This window comes from Cynocephalus volans, chromosome 11, assembly GCF_027409185.1.
Source record: "Cynocephalus volans isolate mCynVol1 chromosome 11, mCynVol1.pri, whole genome shotgun sequence".
In the NCBI taxonomy this organism is placed as follows: Eukaryota; Metazoa; Chordata; class Mammalia; order Dermoptera; family Cynocephalidae; genus Cynocephalus; species Cynocephalus volans.
The window spans coordinates 128936889-128954622 of NC_084470.1; the positions used below are offsets into that span (position 1 = coordinate 128936889).

Sequence of the window (17734 nt, forward strand, 5' to 3'; positions counted from 1 at the left end):
ATATAGCACAGTGCTCACTGCCTGCCACAGAGCACAAACTCTCTCAATGTTACATGTTACTATTTTTAATAATACAACTATTCTATTATTGCTTGAGACAATTAAGATCGTTTATCTCTCTAAGGCGTGCCATTTAGACAACACATTTCATCATCAGATATCCATTATCATGTTCCTAAGTTCATCTCTTCACTCGACCACTGTGAGTAAAGATCAATGGCCACAGTGAACTTTGCTCAATGAACTTGAAACTAGGGAATTAAAGTTAAAAATATACCCAGTTTTTTATGAGTCTGTGTCAATTATTTCTGCCTCTGCTATTGTTGCCCTAATTGGTTATCATGTTCATATTGGTCTCTGGCATGAAAAGGGATGTCAATTAATCCAGTTGTGTTATTTTAACATTATTTGAAAATATTTTAAGCGAAATATAACGCTTGTGGCAAAGGGACTTAGATGTTGTAAATTATTAACTTTTTCTTCAAGAGAAGTGTTGTGTACTTAATGCGGGGTCCCTAGTACTTTAGAATTGTTAAAATCTTTATGAAACACACCACTGAAGATGAGGTTGAAAGACTGGGCTTTTATCATCCTGTTAATAATCTCAGGAGAACTGTATGCAGAAGGTAAAATCAATGCTTAATGTTCTTTATTCTCTAAAGTCTATAAATGGAGATTATAACATTCATACGCTTTCATTTTGACATATCATTTTTAACACATTATTTTTATAAATATAATGTGTTATAATATTTGCCTTTGGGCAAAACTAGTGAACTATTCTTATGGTAACATAACTTAGAAAAACAAACCAAAACATTAACCCTTTGTATCTGTAGGTTTTGGAGCATAGGACACTAGGTTCTAAATAATTTAAAGGGTTTTCAGGCTAATAATATGGCTGTATAGAAGTCACATGTCAAACTTAATTCTAATTTCATGCTAGAATCTATTTCTAACACTGACAAAACTAGGACAATTTAAATTCTCTGTTTATAAGGTGATAGTTTAATGTGGGCAATTTGAAAAATAAATAACCATAAATCATCAGCAAATTTTTCTACTCTTGATACTTGATTTTTACCTCAATGATTTATTCATTGCTTGGAGTCACTAACTAGTGATTAGTAGGAGGACCAAATAATTGAGGACCAAATAATTTAACTGCTTCGTATCGTTTCATGTATTTTATATAACCTCTCTTCTAGTGATGGACATAGAGTTACTCTAATTCCCTTCTAGCCACAAATACCACTGAAATTAATACTGTCATATAATCACCTTATCTCTCTGAGAGAATTTATTCAGCCTCTGTTCACTCTCAGGTGGGACAGTTGGGTCAATTCTTGTACTTGACTTCTGTGAGTAGCGATATATTATTTTTGCAGAATGGCTGTTTCATGGTATATCGTCGTCAGAGAAGATACCAGTTGTTGCTTCCCATCACCTTCATCAGTACTTCATGTTATCTACTGTTGTCCTATTTGCCAAGCTGTGTCACAGAGAGTGACATCCCATTTTTGTTATTTGTAATTCTCTGATTCCTAGTATGTTTGTACATGTCTTCATATAGTTTTTTGATGTTCAGTATTCTGTGATTTTCTGATTTACTTTTGATTAGCATTTCCCTTTGCCTTATGCCTCTCTATAGTTGATTTGTGGGAGTTCTTTTATATAGTAAATACTGACTTTCTGTCAATTTTAGACATTGCAAATTTCTTCTTCCAGAACATTATGTGTTTTGTTAAAAGTGACTTTTATTGGAAGAAATACTTAATTTTGATATAATCAAATTATTCAAATTTTGCCTTATACTTTCTGCTTTTTTCCCACACCACTGAAACATACAGTGTGTTGATTGTTTCCTTTGCTGTGCAGAAACATTTTAGTTTGATATAATCCCATTTGTTTATCTCTTCTTTTGTTGCTTGTGCTTTTGGGGTCTTATTCATAAAGTCTTTGCCCAGTCCTACTTCCTGAAGTGTTTCCTTTATGTTTTCTTCTAAGAGTATTATATTTTCAGGTCTTATACTTAATTCTTTAATCCATTTTGTGTTGATTTTAGTATATAGTGAGAGGTATGGGTCTAGTTTCATTCTTCTAAACATGGATACCCAGTTTTCTCTGCACCATTTACTGAAGAAGCTGTTTTTTTCTCAATGTATATTCTGGGAGCCTTTGTCAAAGACAAGATGCCTGTAAGTACCTCTGTTGATTTCTGAGTTCTCTATTCTGTTCCATTAGTTCATGTGTTTGTTTTTATGCCAGTACCATGCTGTTTTTGTTACTATACCTTTGTGGTATAATTTTATGTCAGGCAGTATAATGCCTCTGGTTTTATTTTTTATTTTTTTGCTCAGGATCACTTTGTCTGTTCAGGGTTTTTTCTTGTTCCATGTGAATTTTAGGATTGTTGTTTCTATTTTTGTGAATAGTGTCATTGGCATTTTGATAGGATTGCATTAAATCTGTAGATCACTTTGGGTAGGACACATTTTCACCACATTAATTCTTCCAGTCTTTGAACAAGGAATGTCTTTCTGTCTTTTGGTGTCTTCATCGATTTCTTTCAGCAGAATTTTGTAGTTCTCATTACAGACATCTTTCACCTCTTCAGTTAAATTTATTCCTAGGTATTTTTTTTTTTTTTTGGTAGCTATTGTAAATGGGCTTGCTTTCTTGATTTCTTTTTCTACTTGTTCATTGTTGCTGTATAAGAATAGTTTTGTGTATTGATTTTGTATCCTGCAACAATACTGAATTTGTTTTTTGGGAGAGGTTATGGATTTTCCTATATATAGGATCATGTTGTGTGTAAACAGTGACAATTTGACTTTGTCTTTTCCAATTTGGATGCCCTTTATTTCTTTCTCTTACCTGATTGCTCAGGCTAATACTTCCAATACTTTGTTGAATAGAAGTGGTGAGAGTGGGCATCCTTGTCTTGATCCTGTTCATAAAGGAAAAGCTTTCAGTTTTTTCCCATTCAGGATGATGCTGGAGGTGGGTTTGTCATATATGGCTTTTATTGTGTTGAGATGTTTTCCTTCTATACTTATTTTGTTGAGAGTCTTTGTCATGAAGGGATGCTGAATTTTGTCAAATGCTTTTTATGTGTCTGTTGAGATAATCATTTGGTTTTTGTCCTTGGTTCTGTTGACATGGTGTATCACATTTATTGATTTGCGTATTTTGAAACATCCTTGCATCCCTGGAATGAATCCCACTTGATCATGGTGTATAATCTTTTCAATGTGCTGTTGTATACTGTTTGCTAATATCTTGTTGAGGATTTTTGTGTCTATGTTCATCACAGATATTGGCCTATAGTTTTCTTTTTTTGTTGTGTCTTTGTCTGGTTTTGGTATAAGGGTCATGGTGGTCCCATATAATGTATTTGGGAGAATGGCCTCTGTTTCAATTTTTTGAAATAGTTTGAGAAGGGTTGGTGTTAATTCCTCTTTAAACATTTGGTAGAATTCAGTGGTGAAGCAATCTGGTCCTGGTCCTTTCTTTGTTGGGAGACTGCAAATTCTGCATCAATCTCATTGCTTGTTATTGGTCTGTTCATGTTTTGTATTTCTTCTTGATCAGTCTTGGTAGTTTGTAAGTGCCCAGGAATTTATTCATTTCCTCCAGGTTTTCGAATTTGTTGGTGTATAGTTGTTCATAATAGTCTCTAATGATTCTTTGTATTTCAGTATTATCAGTTTTAACATGTCTTTTTATATTTCTGATTTTTGTTGTTAGGGTCTTCTCTCTTCTTTTAATAGTTACTCTGGCCAGTGGCTTGTCTATTTTGTTTATCCTCTCAAAAAGCCAACTTTTTGTTTTATTGATTTTTTTTTGTATCAATCTTTTTGTCTGTATTTCATTTTGTTCTGCTCTGATCTTAATCATTTCTTTCTGTCTACTATTTTGGGGACTAGATTTTTCGTGTTTTTCTAAATCTTTGGATTTAACATTAGGTTGTTTATTCAAAGTCTTTTCATTCTTTTGATGTAAGCACTTATTGCAATAAACTTCCTTCTTAGTACTTCTTTGCAGTATCAATAGATTTTGGTAAGTTATACTTATATTTTCATTTGTTCTAAGGAATTTTTTGATTTCCTGCCTATTTCTTCTTTGACCCACTGGGTTATTCAGGAGAATATTGTTTAATATCCACTAATTCATATAGTTTCCACAGTTGTGTTTACTGTTAATTTCTGACTTTATTCCACTGTGGTCTGAAAATATACTTGATACAATTTCAATCTTTTCAAATTTGTTGAGACTTAATTTGTGATCTAACATACGTCCTATCCTGGAGAATGATCAAATGCTGATGAGAAGAATGTGTACTGTCATTGTTGGATGAAATACTCTGTACATGTCTGTCAAATCCATTTGGTCTAATGTGGTGTTTAAATCCAATATTTCTCAGCTGATTCTTTGTCTAAATAACATGTCCAGTACTGACAGTGGTGTGTTAAAGTCCCCAAATATTACTGTGTTGGGGTCTATTTCTCCCCTTAGACCCCAAAACAGTTTCTTTATATATCTGGATGCTCCAATGGGTGCATATATATATATATATATATATATATATATATATATATGTGTGTGTGTGTTTGTGTGTGTGTGTATATATATATATATATTTTTATGTCTTCTTGCTGCATTGATCCTTTTATCATTATATAATATACATATCTGTCTCTTTTTATAGTTCTTGGTTGAAAGTCTATTTTAGCTTATATAAGTACGGCAACTCCTGCTCATTTTTGGTTTCCATTTGCATGAAATATCTTTTTCCATTTCTTCACTATTATCCTATATATATATCTTTATTGATGAAGTGCATTTCTTGCAGGCAGCATATAGTTGGGTCTAGTTTTTAACCCATTCAGCCAGTCTATATCTTTTAAGTGGGCAAGTTAGTCCATTTATATTCAAGGTTGTTATTGAAAGGTATTGCCTTATTCTTGCCATTTTGTTAATTTCTCCGTGGTTGTTTTATATTTCTTATGTTCCTTTATTTCCCTTTTATTGTATCTTTGCTTCTGGTTTTGTTGTTGTTGTTCTTTCTGCTTCATTTTTTGGTGGGGGGGATAAAATACATTTTCTTTCTCTTTCTCATTTGTATATCTGTTCTACTAGTGGTTTTTATTCTTTCTTGTGTATTTATGGTGACATATCTCTCTCTTTTGATTCCATATGTAGGACTCCCTTGAGGTATTGTTAAAGGGCTTGTCTTGTGGTAGAGAGTTCCTGAGTTTTTGTTTGTCTGGGAAAGATACTTTGTCCTTTATTTCTGAAGGAAAGCTTTGCTGGTTATAGTATTCTTGGTTGACAGCTTTTTTCTATTAGCACTTCGAATGTCATCCCACTCTCTCCTGGCCTGTAGGGTTTCTGTTGAGAAGTCTGCTGTTAGCCTGATTGGGCCTCCCTTATTGGTTATTTGATGCTTTTCTCTTGCTGTTTTTAGATTCTTTCTTTGTCTTGGACTTTAGACAATTTGATTACACTGTGTCTCAGGGAGATCCTTTTTGGTTAAATCTGTTTGGGGACCTTTAGTTTCTTGGGTCTGTAAGACTATTTCTCCCAATATTTTAGAAGTTTTTAGCTATTATTTCATTAAATATGCTTTCAATGCCTTTTCCTTTCTCTTCTTCTTCCTGTACACCTGAAATATGGATGTTTGTAATACTTAATATTATCAGAAAGATTTCATAGGTTTTCTTCATTTTTCAGAATTCTTTATGTTTTTGGCCCAACTGTGTTAATTCAAAAAGCCTGTTTTTTAGTTCAGAAATTCTTTCTTCTGCTTGTTCCCACCCACTGTTTGTGCTCTCAGTTGTATTTTTTATTTCTTTGGATGAATTCTTCAGTTTCAGGATTTCTGCTTGATTTTTTAAAATTGCTTGTATTTCTTTGTTGAATTTCTCATACATGTCCTCGAATTTCTTTTTGACTTCATTGTGATTTCTATCTATTTTTTCATCCATCATTTTGAGTTTCCTTTGTATTGACGTTTGGGATTCCTTCTCATGTAATTTGTCTATTTCCTATTTATGGGGTTTTATACTACAAAATTGTAGTCTTCTTGTGGAGGAGTCAAACTTCCTTGTTTTTTCATGCTTCTCATGTCTCTGCATTGACTTCTGGGCATCTGGTGGCATTGTTACTTTAAATTCCAGGAGTGGCTTTTGAAGGTGGAGACTCTTTCCTGTATTCTATATTGGCAGTTGGCATTGGCATTTTAAATTTGGATCTAGGTGAGGGCAGTAGTGCAGGCTTTGTGCAACTTCTTCAACTACATTCAATCTTAAGATTTTGTGGCCTAGGCAGAGCGGCCCTTGGCCGTTTCTTGTTGGGGTGGGGTTTCATTGGGGTGGGTGATCCTCTGTCAGTCAGTGAGTAGTTGTGTACTATTGCAGCACTTCCTGTAGAGGGCTGCTGGCTCAGCTGTTGAGCCTGGAGCAAGCCTGTGTGATGTAAGACTAAGTGGCTCTCTGGAGACATGCTGTAGGAAAGGAAACCCAGTCACTGTTGAGCCTGATGTGAACCTGCAAGGGTACGGCCAAGCCCAGCAACACTATAGAGGTCTGCCTTGGGAGAAGAGGGCTGAGTGAGGTCAGATGTTGAGATTTCAGTTACTCTGTCTATCCCAGGCTTTAGGCAGCCTGCACCCTGACCTCGACAGTATTCAAGTGTACGATGCAGAATTCAGGCAGTGCCTCCAGACACAGGCACCCAGTCCAGCTGGGTCCAGTGCTGGCATCCAGGGTCCAAATAGCTCATGTGTTGGTATCTGGGTGAGTATTTGGAGGGTCCCAATGGGAGGTAGGGCCTCCACTGGATTAGTCAGGGCCTTAGCCCCCATGGGCTGTGCCAGGTGGACTGCAAATATGGGGAACTGCTGCACTTCAGTGTATTTTCCACTCAGCAGGTCTGTCTGCTCACCTGGGTGGGGAGTGAGTGCTGAGTGAGTTCAGATGTGGTCCCCAAAAGACTTGGGGGACTCCTTTGAGACAGAGATCACCAGTGTTGGTGGTGGCAATGGGAATAGCTGGGGTCTTTTCCAGTCTACCTTCTCTCCTTGCTTCTCCTGCAGTGGGGCTGAGGCTGGATACTCTGTTCTGCTCTCTGTGGTGCTGTTCCCTTCTCCCCTGAACGTTCTTTTAAATGCTTTTGGATGTACAAGTGTACGCTTTGTATTGGGTGATATGGTATGTACATGCTCTGCTTTACTAAATATTGCCAAAGTATTTTCTCACAGTGGTTGCAATCATTTGAGAATTCCAGATTTTTCACTTCATCATTCATTGAGATAGTCTGTCTTTTTCATCTTAACAGTTCTGGTAGTTTTTTCAGTACTGTGTCATGGTAGTTTAAATTTGCATTTCCTTGATAACTAATAAACCTGAATACTAGGTCTCTGACCATTTAAATATCCTGTTTTTTAAAGTTCTCACTCAAGTCTTTGATTTTCTTTAGTTGGCTGTCTGTAATTTCAAAATCCACCTGTTCATTTTAAAGTTTTGTTAATTTGCATATCTTCAGGAAAATTTCATCGGTTCTAGAACTGTGCCATCCAATACAGTTGCCTTAGCTACATATGACTATTGAATACTTAAAATGTGGCTAGTCCAAGCTGAGATGTACTGTAAGCATAAATGCATACTGGATTTTAAAGAGTTAGTAAGAAAAAAAATGCAAAATATTTTTAATATATTATGTTGAATAAAACCTATTATTAAAATTAACTTCAACTGTTCCTGTTTATTTTTATTAATGTGACTACTAGAAATTTTAAAATTATGTGTGTGACTTGCATTATGTATCTATTAGAAAGTGCTGCCCAATTTATTCTGACCGTTGGGTATTTAGTGTTGTCAGCAGATTATGATTAAGAACAAAAAAAAAAAAAAAAAAAATGCTTGGATTGCCACAAAAGCACCTTAAAAATTTAGGTAATAAAAATAAGTATTAGTTGAAGTGTCTGCAGAAACTTGTGTTATAAAAATGTATTGTCACTTGATCATGAATTTTATGGTTTTAGATCTGTTTTCCCACTTTCAACTTGACGTTTACTTGTTTCAGAGAAACCCTGTGGTCTTCCTAATGTGGAAAATGGAATGATTGCCCAATATTACTATACTTTTAAGAGTTTTTACTTTCCAATGAGCATAGACAAAAAGTTGTCATTCTTCTGCTTGGCTGGTTATACAACTGAAACTGGGAAACAAGAAGATCGAACCACGTGTACTGGAGAAGGCTGGTCTCCAGAGCCCAGATGCTTCAGTAAGTCAGCTGAATGTGTCAACACAATGGTTACAATACTCAAATTAGCTTATAAAAATAAAATTCCAACAAAATATAGAAAGTGGTTAAAACTTTTGGTAGATAAGAATAAAATTACTGGCCAACTGTCTTTTTACAAAATGGAGGCATATTCTGAAATTCTGTAAATGATGCTTTCACATTAAAATGTTATTTTCTTTATTTGTTTTTATTAGTATCCTGTGAAGGAAGTAAAGGTAATGACTGTTATTCTTATTGTTATTTATCACATTAGAGGAGACAGAGACTCAACAGAGTTACTTTTAAGTAATGAGTAACTTACTATATGGATAATTATGCACAGGAAGCAAGAAAAATGCTTAAGACACTGGCCTCAGGAAGGACAAGATTACTACTGTAGTGCTTTATTATTTGCAAGACTCATCTTTCCTTTGTGTGCCATCTTCTCTCATAATACTTGTTAAAAAATAATGCGTTTTTCTGAAATTTGAGTTCGAACTTGTGAGAAGGTAATGTGACTGGTTCGTCTCATTATTTCATCTCGGGCTAAGCTATAGTCAAACTACCAATCGGCTTCCACTGAGTCAGATGATCTCTCTTGAGCTAAGAATTCCCTAAGTTCTGTTTTTCAGAGTAAGGCGATTTGTTGAGTCAGTTTCATCTAGAAAAGGAAGTAGGGTATGGGGATTACTGTGGTTGATATATCCAGCAAACATACCCATTTGTGATAATTACCATTCTATGACTTGAGGACAGACCAGAAATATAAGAATTTTATTTTTTGTCTTAGTATAGACAATAGATTTATAGAAAAATCCATTCATAAGAACATCTTAGATTTATTAACTCTTTTAGCTTAAAGGAAAGAATATTGAAATAGGATCAAGAAGAGATCAGTGCAATAGTGTGATCATTAAGATATAACCTCCACAGTCAGACTGCCTATGTGTGAATCCAGTTCCACCACTGGGAAGTGACTTCTGAGTCTAAGTTTTTCATATATAAAATGGGGATAATACTGCTTCAATGAGATAATTGTTATAAAGCATTGTACTAAATATATGTGTGTAGCAGGTACTGAATATATTTAAACTAATATTAACCTTGGATAAGTATCTTAACCCTTCTGAATTGGTTTGTTGTGAGGGTCTAATATCAGGGCTTATAAAAATGATAGAACTCCATACAATGCTAAGGTAATTTTATCATCTAATATATCACTGTTGCAAGTATTTACTAAAAATAACTCTGTAAACTCAAAGCTTTTGAGTAACATATCTGTGATTTAGTCACAGTCCACATGAACTGACTGCTAAATCTTAACTGTGCAGCTAGGTGATTCCAAAATACGTAATGAAGGAGTGAATGAACACAATTTTCACATTAAGGGAAGATGTTTTTAGAATTATTTAAGGATCCATAAAATAGAAATGTTCTTTTGTTGCATGATGTTAAAAATTGTCAAACTCACTAGACTTAAAAATATTAGGAAATAAATCCAAAGGAAATTCCTTCCGTATGTAATTAGTAAAAACTACTGAAAGAGCTATGAGTGTATTTTCTAAAGGTAAATGTGGTGGGGGTAGGAATGACTATAAGAACTGATATTAGTAAATACAAAGAAAGTCAATGTCAAATTGAACCATTTTCAAAGAAATTTTATGCAGATATTTTCAAATCAAATTAAATCAAGGAATTATGGATTAAAAATTATTTCTCTTCTTCGATTTCTAACTAAGGATAATATTATTCTTTTGTTCTAATTTTACAACTTCGTGAATGACAAGTTTAATTTCACCAAGTAAAGCAAATAAATATCTTTTCCATAGAAAAATGCACTAAGCCTGAACTGAGAAATGGTTATATCTCTGATGTAAAATTATCGTACAAAATTCAAGAGAACATGCGTTATGGTTGTGCTTCGGGCTACAAGACCACTGGAGGGAAGGATGAAGAAGTGATTCAATGTCTCCCTGATGGATGGTCCTCTCAGCCAACCTGTAGGGTGGAACGTGGTATGTGTATAAGAATCGTTTCCTAATACTGACGATAACAGCTTGTGAAGCTATGACTTTCTTATATATATATAGGCATTTTTATTTAATATAATTTATCTTCATTATGTCTGCATATGTGGGGAGTTGATATTATATTGTTTTTTTCAAACTTTGTTTCCTTAATCCAAGGGTTCTCAACCCCTCCAACACCCCTGCTCCAGCATTCCTACTTTGTACTAATAAAAAAGAATTGGAATGGAATAAAATGAAAGAAACTTATCTTTTTCTTGAAACATATGTAAATAACTATTTCCTTTATTACAGAAGATTTCAATATCATGCACAGTATTTTATACTGCAAACCAATGCCAGATATTTAAAAGTAATCTAATAATTTGAATATACATATTTTGTTCGTGTGTTATAGTTCATTTAATTGTACAAATCCACAGATGATACATATTCAAAAAATTGTCACTGCACAAAACTTCAACTGAATTGCGGCCTTTGGTCAAATATAGTAGACTAGAATTTGAAGAATACAAGACTGGTAGAGTTATGTCACAAGGTATATGAAAAAAGAGAATGGAAAGGCAAGGCAAACCGACTATTTTTCAATTTTGCCAAGCGTTGATTCTGCTATGTATTCTTTTTTTCTCTCCCTTTCATTTTTTTATTGAAACGTAATTGATTATTCATATTTAGGGGTTTCAGAGTCGACTGTCAATACTTGTGTGCCATATGTGATGATCAAATCAGGATAATTAGCGAATTCATCATTACAAAATGTAATCATTCTTTGTGTCCATAAACCAATTTCTCACTAACCCCCCTGCAAATTTTTTTTTATTGTTTGTGAATATTCATGGGGTACAGAGCTGATTGTCACCACTCGTGCCCAAGATGTGATGGCAAGATCCACACTGGCAGCACGCCCATTACCACAAGTTGTCATTATATCCCTTGACCCCCACCCAATTGTCCCCAACCTCTCTTCCCATCCTCCTTTCCCAACTCCACTTTGCATCTCTAGGTGTGCCCCCTCCCTCTGCAAGTCCAGTGCACCACTGTGGTCTTTCTTTCCTTCCTCCTTTCTTTCTTAACTCTCACTTATGAGTGAGCACATGTGGTGTTTACCCCTCTGTGCTTTGCTTCTTTCACTCAACATAAGTTTCTCCAAGCTCATGCATGGTGTTGCGAATGGGAGAGTTTCATTCTTTTTTATGGCAGAGTAGCATTCCATGGTGTATGTATATCACAGTTTCTTATCCAATCATCCATCGATGGACATTTAGGTTGGTTCCATATCTTGGCTATTGTGAGCAGAGCTGCGATGAACATGGGTGTGCAGGTATCCCTTTGACATGATGATTTCCTTTCCTCTGGGAATATACCCAGAAGTGGGATTGCTGGATCATGTGGAAGATCTGTAGTTGTTTGAGAAACCTCCATACTGTTTTACATAGCAGTTGTGCTAAATTACAGTCCCACCCACAGTGTAGGAGCATTCCCTTCTCTCCACATATTTGCCAGTATTTGTTATTCTCTTTTTTATTATAGCCAGGCTAACTGGGATTAGGTGATATCTCAATGTGGTTTTAATTTGCACTTCCCTGATGACTAGTGATGCTGAGCATTTTTTCATGAACATGTTGGCCATTTGTATGTCTTCCTTTGAAAAATATCTATTCATCTCCTTTGCCCATTTCTTAATTTGGTTGTTTTTTTACTGCATAATTACTTGAGTTTCTTGTTAATTGTGGATATTAATCCCTTGTCACATGCATAGTTAGCAAAATTTTCTCCCACTCTGTAGGTTGTCATTTCACTCTGTTGATTCCTTTTTTCTTTTGTTGCCTGTGCTTTTGGGCAACAGACTTCATAAAGTCTGTTCCCAGACCTAGTTTCTGAAATGTTTCACCTATATTTTCCCTTAGTAATTTCACCATTTCAAGTCTTATGCTTAAGTCTTTAATCCATTTTGAGTTGAGTTTAGTAAACGGTGAGAGATGCATGTCTAGTTTCATTCTTCTGCATATGCATGTCCAATTTCCTCAGCACCACTTATTGAAGAGACAGTGTTTTCCCCAATGTGTGTTTTTGTTGCCTTTGTCCAATGTCAGATGAGTGTAAGCCTGAGGGGTGATGTCTGGGTTCTCTATTCTGCTATGCTGGTCTTTTGTGTCTATTTTTTATGCCAGTACCTTGCTGTTTTGATACTATAGCTTTGTAGTATATAATATGAAGTCAGGTAGTGTTGTGCCTCCAGCTTTATTATTTATTTATTTTTTTTTGCTCAGGATTACTTTGGCTATCAGGGTCTTTTGTTGTTCCCTATGAATGTTAAGATTGTTTTTTCCATTTTGGTGAAGAATGTCGTTGGTATTTTGATGGGGATTCCATTGAATCTGTAGAGCACTTTGGATAGTATAGACATTTTCACAATGTTAATCCTTCCAATCCAAGAGCATGGAATGCCTTTCCATCTTTTTGTGTCATCTTTAATTTTTTTCAGTAGTGGTTTGTAGTTCTCATTGTAGAGATCTTTCACCTTCTTAGTTAAACCGATTCCTAGGTATTTTATTTTGTGTGTGTGACTGTTGTAAATGGGCTTACTTTTTTGATTTCTCTTTCTGTTAGCTCACTATTGGAGAATATAAATGCAACTGATTTGGGGGCATTTATTTTGTATCCTGCAACGTTCCTGAAATTATTAACCAGCTCTAGGAGATTTTTATAGAGTCTTTAGGTTTTTCTATACATAGTATCATGTCATCTGCAAATAGGGACAGTTTGACTTCATCTTTTCAAATCTGGATGTCCTTTATTTCTTTCTTTTGCCTGATGGCTCTGGCTAGTACCTCCAGTACTGTGAAGTAGGAGCAGTGAGAGTGGGCATCCTTGTTTTTTTCCTGTTCATAGGGGAAAAGCCTTCAGTTTTTCTCTATTCAGATTGATACTGGTGGTGGGCTTGTCATGGGTGGCTTTTATTGTGTTGAGATACTTTCCTTCTATACCTAATTTGTTGAGCATCTTTATCATGAAAGGATGTTGAATGTTGTCAAATGCTTTTTCAGTATCTATTGAGATAATCGTATAGTCTTTGTCCTTGGGTTTGTTGATGTGATGTATCACAATTGACTTTCATGTGTTGAACCATCCTTGCATCCCTGGCATGAATCCCACTTGATCATGGTGTATAATTTTTTTGTGGTGTTGCTGTATTCTGATTGCCAATATTTGTTGAGGAGCTTTGCATCTATGTTCATCAAGGATATTGGCCTATTGTTTTCTTTTTTTTATTGTGTCTTTATCTGGTTTTGGTTTCAGAATTATGTTGGTCTCATGGAATAAGTTTGGGAGAATGGCTTCTGTTTCAATTATTTGGAATAGTTTGAGGAGAATTGGTATTAATTCCCCTTTAAAGGTTTGGCAGAATTCAGCTGTAAAGCAATCTGGACCTGGGCTTTTCTTTGTTGGAAATTGCTGATTACCGCTTCAATCTCATTGCTTGTTATTGGTCTGTTCAGGTTTTCTCTGTCTTCTTGGTTCAATCTGGGTAGTTTGTATGTGTCCAGAAAATTATCCATATCTTACAGGTTTTCATGTTTTTTGTCATACAGTTGTTTATAACAGTTTCTAATGATTCTTCATATTTCTGTGGTATTGGTTATGATGTCTCCCTTTTCATTTCTGATTTTTATTATTTGGATCTTCTCGCTTCTTTTTTTTGTCAACCTAGCTAATGGTTTGTCTATTTTATTTTTCTTCTTGAAAACCGACTTTTTGTGGGTTTTTTTTATATCATTTCTAATGTTTTTTGGGTCTCTATTTCTTAATTATTTATTTCTGTCTACTGTCTTTTGGATTGGATTGTTGTTGTCTTTCCATTCTTTTGATGTTAGCTTTTATTACAATAAATTTGCCTCTTAGTACTGCTTTTGCAGTATCCCACAAGTTTTGGTATGATGTATCTTCATTTTCATTAGTTTCAAGAATTTTTTTGACTGCCTGTTTAATTTCTTGTTGGACCCATAGGTCATTCAGGAGCCTATTGTTTAGTTTCCATGTATTTGTATAGTTTCCAGAGCTTTGCTTGTTATTAATTTCTAGTCCATTGTGGTCTGAAAGATACTTGGAATGATTTCAATTTTTAAAAATTTGTTTAGACTAGATTTGTGGCCTAATACATGGTCTATTCTGGAGAACTTTTCATGTGCTGATGAGAAGAAAGTATATTCTTTAGTTGTTGGGTTAAATTTTCTCTATGTATCTGCCAAGTCCAGTTGGTCTAAGTTGTAGCTTAAATCCTGTGTCTGTCTGTTGATATGGCCTGGAAGATCTGTCCAATACTGAAAAATTGGTGTTCAGGTCACCCACTATTAATGTATTAGGGCCTATTTCTTTCTTTAGGTCTAAGAGTGTTTCCTTTATATATCTAGGTGCTCCAGTATTGGGTGTATATATATTTAAGATTGTTATGTCTTCTAGCTGGATAGATCCTTCTTTGTCTCTTTTCATGTTTTTGGTTTAAAGTCTATTTTATCCTATATAGGAATAGCTACTCCTACTCATTTTGGGTTTCCATTTGCACAGTATATCTTTTTCCATCCCTTTGCTTTTAATCTGTGTGTGTCTCTATAGGTGAGGTGGGTCTCTTGAAGACAACCTATACTTGGGTCTAGCTTTTTAATCAAATCAGTCAGTCTGTGTTGTCTGAATGGGGAATTTAATCCATTCACATTTAGGCTAATTATTGACAGGTATTGTTTAATTCCTGTCATTTAATTGCTTTTTGTTTAGATGTTTTAAACACCTATTGATCATTACTTCCCCTTTGATTTCTCTTCTTCAATGTTACTTGGAAATTTGAGGTGGCATGATTTAGCCTCTTTCTCTGTTTCACTGGCATTTTTGTTTTAATGGCTAGTTTTGCTCTTTCTTGTGTATCTGTGATAGTGATCATTATTCAGATTCCAGATGAAGGACTCCCTAGAGAATTTCTTGCAGGGCTGGTCATGTAGTTGTGAGCTCCTACAATTTTTGTTTGTCTGGGAAATGCACTATTTCTTCCTCATTTCTGAAGGAGAGCCTTGCTGGGTAAAGAATTCTTAGCTGGCAATTTTTTTCTTTTAGTATTTTGAATATATCATTCCACTTTCTTCTGGCCTTAGGGTTTCGGTTTAGAAGTCTGATGTTAGTCTGATAGGGGTTCCCTTATAAGTGACTTGATGATTTTCTCTTGCTGCGTTTAGAATTCTCTCTTTGTCTTTGAGCTTTGCAAATTTGACTATAATGTGTCTTGGAGAGGATCTTTTTAGATCGAATCTGTTTGGGGTCCTTTGAGCTTCTTGGATCTGAAGGTCTGCATCTCTCCATACACCTGGGACGTTTTCTGTTATTATTTCCTTGAATAGGTTTTTAATACCTTTTCCTTTCTCCTCCCCTTCTGGAATACCCACAGTTTGGATGTTAGAGTGCTTGAGATTGTCTGCTATCTCTCTTAGATTTTCTTCATTACTTTAAATTATTTTTTTCTTTTATTTGTCTGCCTGGGTGATTTCAAAAAGACCATGTTCAAGATCTGAAGTTCTTTCTTCTGCTTGCTATAGCCTGCTGCTCAAGCTCTCCGTTGTGTTTTTTATTTCACTAAGTGAATCTTTCATTTCTGGGAGTTCTGCTACACTCTTTTTTATGGTATTAATCTCTTTGTAAATTTCCTCCTTCATATTCTGGATATTTTCCTTGTTTCATTGTATTTTCTAATTGAGTATTCTTTTATCTCTGAGTTTTTAAGATCATTGTTCAGAATTACTTTTCAAACATTTCAAGGATTCCCCATTCTATGGGGTCTGTAATTTGAACATCACTTCATTCCTTTGGTGGTGTCATATCTTCTTGTTTGTTTGCAGTTCTAGTATTTCTTCATTGATATTTGGTCATCTGGTAGAGGGGTTGCCTGTTCTATTACTCTGGGGTTGGCCATGAGGATAAAGACTTCCTCCCCTATTTGCAATCTCTAGTGTTGACTCTTCATATATATCAATATGGTCAAGTGATTGGCAGGTTGCCTATAGAGTGGCCCTGGCTGCTACTGTGGTGACAGTAGGTGTGGCGGTGGCTACATTACACCCCCTTGGCTCCTGTTCCAACTTTCCGTGGCTGTAGACGGAGACCCCAGAGCCATGTGGCTCTTGGCTCACCTCAGGGGCTGCTGGGCTGTGGGCGCATCCCTTCCCTCTGGGGCTGTAGACTGAGCCCCTGGCACCATGCGGGTCTTGGTTTACTTCTGCTATTTATTCTTAAGATTTAATGAAAATATATATTGAAATTTCTTTATGATATTCTAGGTTGTCAATGAATTTCACAAAATAAATAACCTTTTTTTTTTTTTTTTTTTTAGAAACATGTTTGGCACCTGAATTATATAATGGAAATTATTCTACAACACAGAAAACATTCAAAGTGAAGGACAAAGTGCAATATGAATGTGCTACTGGCTACTACACGGCTGGAGGAAAAAGGACCGAGGAGGTGGAATGTCACACGTACGGGTGGTCTCTCACACCAAAATGTACCAGTAGGTTCTCGTTCTGAATAAAATCTACTTTACTTCTGAAAACTTCCTCTCATGCGGGAATGTAGATAGGTTGTCGCACTAATTAAGTTCCATTTTCATACATTTTTTGCTTCTGGTTTTAATTATGTTGATAGTAGTCTTTAATAATTTAAAGCTCTCGAGTAGGACAAAAGCTATTTTACCTAAAATAATTAAATTAGACTAAGCCTAATTATATTTACTAAATATGTAAAGTAAATTTATAAGCTTTTATTATTTAAAACAGAATATGGCAAATTTAGTGATGTCTATTTCAGATATGGCATGTAAATAGTAAGTGAATTTTGTTCTAGCAGAAAAACACTTTACATTTTTTATTTGTTCTTTCATTTTTAGAATTAAAGTGCTCTTCTTTAAGGTTGATAGAAAATGGTTATTTTCATCCTGTAAAGCAAACCTATGAAGAAGGGGATGTAGTTCAGTTTTTCTGTCATGAAAATTACTATCTAAGTGGACCTGATTTGATTCAGTGCTATAGCTTTGGTTGGTATCCAGAATCTCCTGTATGTGAAGGTAAATTTTTAAATTTCACACTCACAAATGAAATATAACATGTCTTTATCATCTTTAATTTCTATGAGATATGAAAAAAAATGTCTGTGGTTATATTTAATTCTTGTCCTGAGTACTACTTTAAAAATAAATATTGTCTTTTGAATCAGTGCTATTTTTGGCAATCTTTAATATATTCCATCTGAAGAAACCTTCATTTTGTATTACTTTGTAGAATGGATATATCTTAAAATTTATTATTCTAAAATATCTATTACAAATTTTAAATCTCTTATTGTAACAAATGACCTTTCTTGTTGGGAATTGCTAGACCCAA

At 34.9% G+C, this 17734-nt stretch overlaps 1 protein-coding gene across 1 annotated transcript in view; it reads left to right on the plus strand.

The window, feature by feature from the left end:
• The first annotated feature begins 562 nt into the window (after positions 1-562).
• The window catches only part of F13B (coagulation factor XIII B chain), a 30921-nt gene continuing 13749 nt past the window's right edge, over positions 563-17734 (plus strand). Inside the window, exons 1-5 of the mRNA XM_063113481.1 lie at positions 563-626; positions 8089-8289; positions 10119-10304; positions 16690-16866; positions 17242-17418. Coding sequence (XP_062969551.1) covers positions 563-626; positions 8089-8289; positions 10119-10304; positions 16690-16866; positions 17242-17418 — 805 coding nt within the window. The remainder of the gene's footprint in view (positions 627-8088; positions 8290-10118; positions 10305-16689; positions 16867-17241; positions 17419-17734) is intronic.